Source organism: Pteropus vampyrus, unplaced genomic scaffold, assembly GCF_000151845.1.
Source record: "Pteropus vampyrus isolate Shadow unplaced genomic scaffold, Pvam_2.0 Scaffold19, whole genome shotgun sequence".
NCBI classification, from domain to species: Eukaryota; Metazoa; Chordata; class Mammalia; order Chiroptera; family Pteropodidae; genus Pteropus; species Pteropus vampyrus.
In genome coordinates, this window is record NW_011888800.1 from 622051 (window position 1) to 633885 (window position 11835).

Consider the following 11835-nt stretch of genomic DNA (forward strand, 5'->3'; position numbering starts at 1 on the left):
ATTAGCTGAGAAAAATAAAGTGCATTCATTTGTCCAGCTTAACCAATGTAGGGAATATGTAAGCTCTTTAACACATTCTCATGGAAACTGAGGGATCCTTGGAGGAGGACATGACAACCCATAAAGCTCTCAAGTCATTATTTGCGTTAAGTTGAAAAATGTTAAGGTTTAAATCAATTTCTCCTAAATAATTAATTTCAAGAATATCTAAGGGTTAAAGTGGTTCTCACTAGGCCAGTAATGTCTATAAGCCTGTTTGCCATAGATGCTTATAGAAAATGACCCACCCTGCAACTAGAGAGGGCATAGGGAACTTTGCCAGGCCCCTCATGTATGGATATCATCGACGGACTGCTCAGTATCACACCCATTCTCTCTTGAACCCAGCCAGGAAGGAATTTCAGTCATATAACATGGGGTTAGGGACAGCTTTTGATCTGCTCATATTAGACCAAAGGAATACAGGAGTGAGGACAATTTAAGTGCAAGTGAATAAGCTAAGTGCATGCTCCAGACTTGTATAAGAAAACAAGATCTACTCATTTTCTACCTTTAAAGCTGGTGACCTCAACAGTCTACATAATGTGGGTTAGGGGAAGTGAGAGCAAGTCTGAGAGTTGGTGATGTATTTCAACCAGACAGTAGAGTAAGGGTTCAGAGGCCCTCAGCCTCCCACATCCTCCTCCAATCAGTGGCTATGAAGGACTTCTCTTACTGTGGCTTAAAGTCTTCTGGAAATCCCACATCCAACATCAGAGCAGATGTCAGGACTTCTCCTCTAGGCTTGACCCTGGTAAAGGCTAGCTAACAGCGGCCACAAATGGAGGTGGGGAAGTCATCAAGACTGAACCCAGGAGATAGTTTTGAAATTGACTCTGGTCATTGCTCTCCCCTGTATTAGCTTTGTGGGTCTGGCAAGTTATTCAACTGCTCTCAGACTGTTCCTCACCTGGAAGGCGAGGATCAGAGTAGTTCCTATTTTGGGGAGTTGAGGCAAGGATGTACGTAATATGCCTGTAAAGTATTTGGCACAATTCCAGCACATGGCAAAGGCTGAGTAGAGATTAGCTATGCTTCTTCGTAGGTGCTTGTGTCACTGAGGGCCTGCATTTTTTGTTCAAGAAACACTGCCATTACCTTATGAGAGAGGGAGTCAAAAATCCCCCAGAAGAGCTTTTCTGTCAGGTGTAGTTCTTCTTCCACAGCGAGACCATAGCTCCCCCATCCTGAAGGCAGACAGTAATACTTCCAGCACTGTTCATAGTGATTCGTCAGAAGCTGGGACGTTCAGAACAGGATTGCATCAGAGGGATGAGGTAGAGACGATCCGCAGGCACCAACGACATGCAGGGAAGAATAAAACAGCAAGCTGCCATCATGAGGCTGAAACCAACACTTCAAACGGTTGGGTGATCTGTAGAGAGGCCCTCAAACACCACTGGGAATGGTCTGCTTTCCTGCCTAATGAGTGACAGCCGGAGCTGAATCTGCCTAATTAACCCTTGTGCCTCCTAACGTGCCCCTAGCAGTTACTGAAAAATGGAGAAGAACTACTTCCACTCTAAATGAGAAAATCCTACCTACTCAGAGTTGTCACTGTGTGCTGTTCCAGCCAGTCAGGAATGGGAAGAATTTCTTCAGAGACCTTTGCTTATAAATCTGGAAGATGCTGGTTAATGGTGCTATGGGGAGGGGATGGTGGGTCATACTTTGTGGGTCTGAAGATTTTCTCTACTTTGATTGCTGCCCGTGGGTTTCCTTCCCTTTCTGGTGAGCCTTCTGATGGCCGAGCCATGTTACAGCAGTTCCACTTATGGCCAGGAGAGGGCAGAAGTACACCGCCAATGTTCCCATCCCAGCAGGGGGGATCCACAGCCTCTAAGAAAAATGCCTGAAGACTTAAGTAAAACTGAGCTTATTGAAGGCTACTGATGATGCCTCTTTGGGATCCAGAATCCAGCTGACAGCACAGGCCTGCCAAGGATATAATGCCAAGTTGAACTGTGAAAACCGTGGTTTTCAGCTACGGTACTTTTTGAGATGAGACCTGGGACCATTAATGTTAGAGAAACAAATGAGCCCGTGGATGGCTGTGGAATCTCTGACAACGTACAAGCTGTTTTCTGCCTAGTACGGAGAATGAGAAGTGAACTAAAGGCTTCTGGGAATTCTGTTTATCCCAGTAAAGTGATTCTTGAAATCCTTGCTTGGACTATTTCTGAAAAGAAGGAAAAATTCTGTTAAAATCACTAGGAGAATTTTCAGGTGTGGCTGGCCATGGCCGACACTTTTGAATAAGCAAATATAGCAGGTGCCTCAGAGGTAAAAGTTAAAAAAACACTACCCTCTTGTGCAAGTAGCTGATTCAGGTGCCTTCCTATCCAGGCCAAGATGCTTGCAGTGCTAGCGATAAAATGTTGGCAATTTATGAGAAAATCAGGAATGAAGCAACAACAAAAAGAGAGAGAGGGCTCTGTGGCCTCCCTTTTCATTAATAAAGAAAAACGTAAAAACACAGAAACAAAAATGAGGATCTGTAACAAAAGAAATATAGCACAAAACAGTATGGAATAGAAAAGGGACATTTTAGTTTCTGTACTCAAATGAATAATCACGGGGCTGTCAATGCTTTTTGAGGTCGAAAACATTCTGAAAACCTAATTAGGGCAGGAAAGCACAAAATCCCTCACTAACTTCTGCTAAATAACAAGTAGTTGGTGGATAGCAATTAAAGAAAATTGGAGTAGTGAATGAATCTAGAAAATTTACTCTTTTCAACCTGGACACTCAAGAAAGGGTTTGATTTTGTGGATTGACTTTCATTAGCTCTCAAAAGAGTAAAACTCATTGAACATGTATTCTGCTCCCCAGATTGTGAGGACATCACAGATTTTTACAAGGCAAGTTTCCTGTGCCATGGACTGTATTTCTGTAATAATAGACAGGTTTACCTTAAGAGGCATTTTGCAGTATTCGTTGAGTTGGGGCACATCAAAAACAAGACGTCGCAGGAGCTGCTGTAACATGGAAGGCCTCAAGTGACTGCAGCATGGGGTAAGAAACAAAAAATAGAAAAAAAAAAAAAAGAAAACGAAAAAGAAAATAATAAAAAATGAAAGGAACATTCAGCAATAACCAGATATTATAACTAAGTCTTAAAACAATTAGCTTCTAAAACACAAGATCTTGGGTAAAACACAGTCGATGATAAAACACTTTAAACACTGAGTGTGGTTAAAATACAGAAAGAGAGAAGTGTGGCTAATGAATTGAGGTACCTAAGGTTAAATTCCAATCACCATGTGACAAGGTGTTCTAGGGGCTGTGCACATTCAAAATATAGCCATGGATTATGTGCAAAGAATGTAACAGAAAGAAGGGTCAGGTGCTTTTATAGCCATCTCCACGGACCAACCTTCTCTTGAACTCTGCAAAGGGTGAAGCCAGAGTTGACCAGCTGCATAGGTGGAATCTGTGGCCACCTACTGGTGTGATCTGAAGAGAACTTTAAGGCCTCCTGAGTTACTATCTGATCCCTGAAATTCTCATTATTGGAATCATTTCTTGGATTAAGGCTCTGTCTTCAAAAAACACCTTTAAAAGGCAAATGCACTAACTAGTTAGAGAACAGTTTATCCAATTATTGAAGAGTTCCTGGCCTTGGTATTTTGTGCAAGTAAATTCTGAGACCGAGAAAGGAAAGATAAGCAATACTGATTTAACCTTAATTTTCGGATTGTCAAACTTTTTAATCTTTTCAGATTCTTTTAAACAATAATTTTCAGTTATAGATGATATATAATATTATATTAGTTTCAGGTATACAACATAGTGACTAGATATTTATATACCTTACAAAGTGATCACCCCATAAGTCTAGTACCCATCTGACACCATACATAGTTATTACAATATTATTGACTATATTCCTTATGCTGTACTTACATCCCTGTGACTGTTTTTAGAACTGACAATTTGTACTTTTAATCCCTTTTACCTTTTCTCCCCATCACCCCAGCTCCCCCATCTGGCGACCATCAGTTTGTTCTCTGTGTTTATGAGTTTGTTTCTGTTTGTTCAATGTTTTGTTTTCGAAATTCCACATATAACTGAAATCACATGGTATTTCTGTTTCTCTGTCTGACTTATTTCACTTAGCATAATTCCCTCTAGGTCCATTCATGTTTTCGCAAATTTGATTGTCAAACTTCTTAAAAACCTGGTAGAACCTCTGGATATTCTCCAGAGAAAAGTGCCCATATGCATATCACACAATTTGGCGTGTAAACTCAGTTCATGAACCCCTGAATCCCTCCCACAGATGCCTAAGGAGCCATGGAGTCAAGTTAATAACTTTGATGTTTAAGTGTTGGAATGCCAGGAAAGGAAGCCCTGGAGGCGTCTATGATGAGGCAAGTGGACATGAATGGAGATGGACAGCTCATCTGTTTCTCAGAGCTGGTCTTATGACAAACAGCCCTGGAGGGAAAAGGGTCAGCCAAGGTGCACAGGAAGTAAGTGGCCTTGCTGCTGACTCTAATAATTATAATGCAAATTCCTTAACTTCTCTCATTATTGATTAGCTTTTTAGTAATGTCACCTAAGACTGACTAACTTGGATAAAATCAAGGCATGAAATCTCTATTAACTGCTGACTTATTAAAAATAATGGCATATCTAGTTAAGTATCAGTCTGCTGTGTCTAGAGCTCAGATGGGCCAGAACAAGAGTGTGGAAGCTCCAACGAATTCAACAATAGGGCTGTTAGCTACATCTTGGTTTGATGCAAAATTCTAATTTCCCCAAGGGTCTGATTCCTTAAAGGCATTTGCAGCTAATATCTGTCTCACCAATATGACTTTATTCCTAGGAAATAACTTAAGTTGGGAGATGGCTCCTTGATTGTTCTGGTCCCTAAGATACCTGCTGAGTTCAGATCCAGCAAAAGGCAGAATAAGGTCCGCAGCTGCCCCTGATACAGTTACCGGCCAATTACAGAATCATTGCTGATAGGAAGGGCTTCTTTTTGCAAACCCATTATTTATTCCCTCGCTACCACTGAGAAGAAAAGATTATAATGGGGCCATTACTCTTCCTTTTGAAGTGGCAGAGTGAAAACCCTAGGTACCCTATTGATTCCTAGAAGCCTGTAAGTGCATCTATCCACCTTTGTCTCTTTCAAAAACAAAAAATTCTAATGAACTTAATTCTCTGCCAGCTATAATAATCTTGGAATGAATGAAGTAGTGTCAGAATATAGGCCCTGATTTTGGTAGGGGAGCTCAGAGAGAAACCCCTTTTATCGGGCCTTGGTGGGCCCCCCTCCCACCTTCCATCCCCCATCCTCCACGCAAACAGTATTGAATAGTGACACGGCTTATCCCCTAAAGTAGTCAAAGTCTGTAGGCCTTAGAAAATAGAAAGAGCGCAAATATAGCTGTCTGATGTTTTAAAGGGGCCAATCAGTTGTTTTTTATTTTCTAGGTAGCCCTAGCCCCTCAACACCTAGTCATCTCTTGTGTGATTAGGACCCAACTTATTTGACAAGAATCAGGACCACACCCAGCTGGCAGCTAAAGCTGGCTGGCCTTGTCTCCAGCATAACCTAAAGCAGAGATTCTCAACCTTGATCACCTTATGAAACTACCTAGGGAACTTCAAAAGCTAGAGGCCTGGGTCCGTTTGCTAAAGGTTTGATTTTGAGGGCAGAGGTGTGGCCTGGGCACTGGAATATTAACTAGTAGCTCCCCAGATGATTCTAGTACACAGCTAAGGTGGAAAACCACTGGCTTAAAGCAGGAGAGCCTGGTCCTGGGCCAGCTGCTGAGACCTGCTACAGGAAAGCCTTTCTTCCTCTGGCCCTACCAGACTTGAGCTAGCTTCTTGAGGAGCTAAGGCTCCTGGGGGTGACTTTGCCCTCTGCCCTTGGTTGGCTCTGAGGCCTGCCTGCACTGGTGAAAACTATTCGCCTTACTTCCTCACTAGGACTGGAGAGTCCTTCTCTCAGCTTTCAGGTCTGTAAGGCCTAGGGGTAGGTTGCTTGGCTTCATAGCAACCCACCCCAGGCTCTTAAGAGCCTGGCCTCGGAGTAAAGGTCCATTCACTTAGAGGAGAAAAACTTGCTTCTGGCTCTAAGGAACTAAAACATTTGTTCTTAATCTGAATACTTCAGGCCTGACAGTCTCACTTTCTGGTTCACCAACCCTAAGGGCTAGAGCCTGAGCTGTGCCCCCTACTCTGCCCACAGGGATTAGAAAGAGCCTGCGGCAATTAGGGGGATGGAGCACATCCTAAGACATGTTTAGGGGACGGCTGGTGTATGGCAAAGGCTTGGAAGCTTCCTCAGACTGGGTTTGCCAGTTTCTAGATGACACGATGAAATGCAGCTGGCACGGATGCACACACAGAAGCGAAAAACATGGGCGCGGGATACTTACTTGCAGATGGCAAGCAAACATTCTTCTATGGTGTCCCTCTGAGCTTTGGTGAGGGAACGTCCCTTGGAAAGCCTGTATATTGTCTGCAGTGTAGAATCGATCAAAGAGGTGTAGTGTTCTGTTCCAGCAAAGAGAGGGGCGCATCTCGTGAGGAGCGGGAGCACGGCGGAACACACATACCTGTTTAGCGCCAGCACGGCCTCTGTGGTGCTCAGCGAGACCTGGGAAAGGGCGTTGGGACTCTGGTCAATCCCCTGGGGAATGGCAGCAACGCTTACCCTGTGTGCTGAGCTCCCATCCAGTGGGGCAGGGACGTGCACACTTATCCATGCCTCACAGTGACAGATGGATCAACGTTGTACCTTCTCAGTACAATAATTTCCCTTTTGATTTTAAATAATAATAATAATAATAATAATGATAATAATAATTTAAAAAAGGTTAAAAGATAAACAGAAAATCAAAGGCTGGCTGGTCCTGACTCATTCCAAATGACCCACAAACATTCGTTCCCTTCAAAGAAGAATTTTAAACCCTTATTAAAACTCAGCCGACGACCAGTCTAACCCAACATCCTTGATGTCTGCAAAGCCCAACTGCCGAGCTACTGCATTATATTATTCTGGTTTTAGCTCTCTTTTCTCACCTGATGGAGACTCACAAGTTGTCCTCTTGTGATTTGAGATTATTAATGGTTATAGGCCAAGCAAACTCTCATACTCACTGGTTTTGTGAAAGTTTTGCAGAAAGTGGAACTCTGACCCATATCACCTAACTTATGAGCATTGTAAACAATTGATAGTCTGATAAGTGACATGAGGGCAGACCTCACTAAAGGGAACCTAATTCTGCATGGGAAGAAATGTACAAGGAATAGAAGCCTCGGACTTTCTCTATAATTTCTGTACTTCTCACTCACAATGTTCTGGTTCACTTAGACAGACTGGATTTAAGGAATGCCCGCTTAGTGACACTAAATACAGCCAAAGCATATAGAACTACCATTTCTGAAAACTGCAAAACTTTAATAAAAGAAACTTTGAGACCCACAGAGATGAAATATTATTTTGTGATTATCACTGTAATTATATCTATAACACATTTTCTATAACTTATAATTTGATAAACTGTTTTCTTTGAACTATACGCATTTCTGAGTATTCTTATTATCAAAAGTTTGTCTTCTAGAAGCTTGAGTCATCATCCTGAGTAACATAGCGAATCTTTCACATTTATCACTTGAACGAGGTCATTAAAATGAGGAAGGACAAGAGCTTCGATTCCAGTGGCTTAAACATTTTCAGGAGAGAATGCATGAAAATACATATGCCGAGGAACTGATCATCAAACTTTGGTTGTAGGTGGTGCTTAGACAAGCATGCTAGATCTTATCTGATCTATAAGAAAACTGAATGCTTTGATCAGGAACCTTGGGAATGTCCCACGAATTAAAAATTATTTTTTAAATCAAGCAATTTATAGAAAAGCTGAAAACAAAATCAGCTGTGGAAGCATTGTTTTAATTATCCAGGAGGATCACATGCCCCTAACACCTTTACAGAAATACCATCTGTTAGTCCCAAGCCACAGACAGGGATGGAGCTCTCATTCAGATTTGGACTCGTCTTGCTTTTCATTTTTAGATAGATCATCCATTTCTGAGTAATCTGTTCAAATGGAATCCACTGCAGTTACGGTACTATCTGACATCCTTCACAGAGCTCAGGCTGCTATCTCTCTTGGACACCAGGTGGAGCCTTTGAGAAACTTTATGACTGATCAAGAAGGCATGCCTCTGGCTCTTTGAAAACAATCCTAAACTGGCAAAATGTTTTTATACTTAAGCTGATTTAATTTGCCTTTTCTCCTTGGATCTACCAGAGTACTCCTGGTACTCTGTCTCTCTGCTTAGTACTGACCTGGAGCATCAGGCATCTATGCTTTTTAACTCCTGGGGTCTCTTGTCTTAATGTCTGTTGATGTTGGATCACTCTACTCCATACTTGACTTCCAAACTTGGATTTGCCCTTGGCCTCCTGTCTTGACCTTGTCATGTCCTGAGCTTCAGGCTATCCTTTCTGATGGTCAGTGCATTAAACTTAGGGAGTAAGAGTGGGAAGAGTATTTCCAGCATATAATGCTGCCATAGGCAACAGAGCCATAGTGCTCACGTGAGGGTGATTTTGTCCTGCAGGAAACATTTCGTTAAATCTGGAGTTGGTTTGGGGGGTGGTGCTACTGGAATCTAGTGGGTAGAGGCCAGGGATGCAGCTAAATATCCTACAATGCACAGGATGGCTTCCCACGACCAACAGTGCCCATGTTAAGAAACTTTTGAAATAAAGCTGGATTGAATATCCGAGGTCAAGTTTACCTCATCTAAGTCTCTGGTCCAATAAATTAAGATCTTCCATTTCTTGGTGCCTCTCTTTGTTTTCTCATCCTTTAAAGCAAGCTACTAATATGTAATTAGTGAGTAGATAAAAAAAAAATCACTTCTGAATCCAGTGTTACTAATTTACAATGGTGGGAAAAATTTTTATTTTCTTATTATAGTCACTTACTGTATCTAGAGAGGCAGAGGCTCTTAAGTCCGGCAAAAATCCAACCTCCAGCAAGTGGAGCAGAAAAGCTTGATCCTTAATGCCATAAACGCGGTCCAAGAACAGCACCATCGGTGCCTTGTGGTCAGGGCAGAAGTTGGCCGCCATATCTGGCTCACTCACCGACCCATCTGAAAGACACACAGAGAATGTCACTTCTCTATCTTTTCTATCTTCACAGTCTCAAAGGCAACACAGAGTTTGCCTGTCTATGGCTTGTTCTCCTAATGAGCCACAGGAATTTTGGAAATAATGTAATATTGTGCTGGATCTAGCTTATGCTGGCTTGAAAGAGCTGATGGTTAAAATTTCGGGAATTTTGTGAGCCCGTTGATAGACGTGCCCATTATTAAAATTTACAATTAAGTAAACTATATTTTAAAAGGTAATAAACACTCAAAATTAATTACTTCATAATCGTTTTACTACAGATTATACTCCTGAGGTTGTTTACATCTATTGTATTTGCATGTTAGAAACACAATATAATGATGTGTTACGTGCCTTCTCTTTCCAACTCTGTGCCCAGTGAAACCACGTTGGTACTTGAAATCAACCGTGGTGAACATTATTATTTTTGGCATGTTAATAAGTGTTTTGTTCTCAGTTTGGGAAACACTGAGTTCAACATTTTTTTCTATACCATGTTTTCTCAGAAGCTATAATCTTAATGCGCTTGATGAAGTTACAAAAATGGTATTTTTGAAGGTAGCATCGCCAAGATTGAGGAGTAAGAGACCCTAGTTTCCATCCCCCACAAAGATCAACAATTAGATTGTTATCCATGAACAAAAACAGCACTGGGAGAGCTCAGGAGTCCACTTATTAAACTTCCTTAACACAGTGGAACAAAAATCTAAGAATAACTGCACAAAACGAGAAGGAAGAACAGCTTCATTTTGCCTGCATCATTCCATGCCCCAGGCAGGCACTGATCAGTACCAAGAAGGGACTCATCAGCTAGAAAGAGTTCCTCCCTCTGGTAAAGGGAGAGTGGGGTGAATGATCAGCTTCTCTAGGCTTTCAGGGCACTACATGAAGGACCCACTTTGGTTCTACCCATCCAGACACTGGTAAAGCTGAGATGTCTAGAGATGGCTAAGAGCAAGAAAAGAGAGCAGGGGCTACCTATATCAGTCATGTGGCGAGAGCCAACATGGTTCCCAGGGAGCTGCTCTGCAAAGGATCTCAGCAGCTTTCACCTTTGAAGAAACCAACAGCCAGCAGAGCTGCCATGCGACCCAGGCAGATTTCATGGGTTTTCGTGTTTGCAGATGCCCAGCTGCCTCAGTCTCTCTCTACCCCCATCCCCCTCACTGTCAAAACCCAGGATTTGCAGTGGCAGTCAGTCCTGGTCTCTGCAGCTGTGGGAGTTCAAGATGCCAGCCTAGATCCTGTGGCTAATACCCATCACTGTGTGTAATATCGGGAACTGACTACTATTACTGGCCTTTATTGCCATGCACACACCTGTAGTGAGACCCTGAAGTCACGGGAGTGCATACCAACAGCCAGGGCCCCCATAGCTGTTTGTGGACCCAGCTCTGGCCTTGTCTTCCTTCCAATAATGAGTAAAGAGACCACATCAGTAATCAAAAATCTTCCAACATGAAAAGCCTAGAACCAGGCAACTTCATAGGTAAATTCCACCAAATATTTAAAGAATTCTTACCAATCCTTCTCAAGCTATTCCAAAAAATTGAAGAAGAGGGAACACAATCTCATTTCATGAGGCCAGCACTACCCTGATACCAAAGCCAGGTAAGGATACTATAAGAAAAAAAAGCTACAGGCCAATACCTCTGATGAATATACAGCTGATTCTTGAGTAATGCAGGGGTTAGGGGCACCGATCCTCCTGTACAGTTGAAAATCCACACATAACTTCTGACTCCTCCAAAAGTGAACTAAGGTAGTCCCTCAGTATCCATGGGGGATTAGTTCCACAATCCCTCACGGATCCATAATATCTGTACACTCAAGTCCCTTATACAAAATGGCATAGAATGATGCAAATAGTCAGCCCTTTCCATCCATGGATTTCCAACTGTGGATCAAAATACTGTCCATGGTTGATTGAATTCGTGGATGTGAAACCTATGGATACAGAAGACCAATTGTATATTTATTGAAAACAATCCACAAATAAGTGAACCTGGGCAGTTCAAACTCATTTTGTTCAAGGGTCAACTGTACATGCAAAATTTCTCAGCAAAATACTAGCATACCAAATTCAACAGTACATTAAAAGGATCACGCACCATGATCAAGTGGGATTCATCCCTGTAAGCCAAGGATGAGTCAATATACATGAATCAACGAATGTGATATATCACAGTAACAGAACGAAAGACAAAAAACATGCGATCATTTAAACAGTTACAAAAAAGCATTTGGCAAAATTCAACACTCTCAACAAACTGGATAGAGAAAAAACATACTTCAGCATAATAAAGGTCATACAGACAACCCACAACTAATATTCTCAATGTTGAAAGGTTGAAAGCTTTCCCTTCTAAGACCAGTGTCAAGACAAGGGTGCCCAGAATTACCACTCCTGCCGAACACAGCACTGAAAATTCTTGTCAGGGCATTTAGGTGAGAAAGAAATGAAAGACATGCAATTCAAAAGGAAAAAGTAAAATTGTCTCTTTGATAATGACATGATCTCGCATATAGAAAAATCTAACGTCTCCACCAAAAATTGATAGAATAAGCAAATTCAGTAAAGTTTCGGGCTACAAAATCGACATACGAAAATCAGTTGTGTTTCTATACACTAATGATGAACTATA

General features: G+C 41.9%; 1 protein-coding gene across 1 annotated transcript in view; it reads right to left on the minus strand.

Annotated features, from left to right (window-relative positions):
- The window catches only part of RYR3 (ryanodine receptor 3), a 346270-nt gene that overhangs the window by 103772 nt on the left and 230663 nt on the right, over positions 1–11835 (minus strand). Inside the window, exons 46-49 of the mRNA XM_023527702.1 lie at positions 9002–9171; positions 6438–6658; positions 2952–3042; positions 1138–1278 (exon numbers count right to left, since the gene is read on the minus strand). Coding sequence (XP_023383470.1) covers positions 1138–1278; positions 2952–3042; positions 6438–6658; positions 9002–9171 — 623 coding nt within the window. The remainder of the gene's footprint in view (positions 1–1137; positions 1279–2951; positions 3043–6437; positions 6659–9001; positions 9172–11835) is intronic.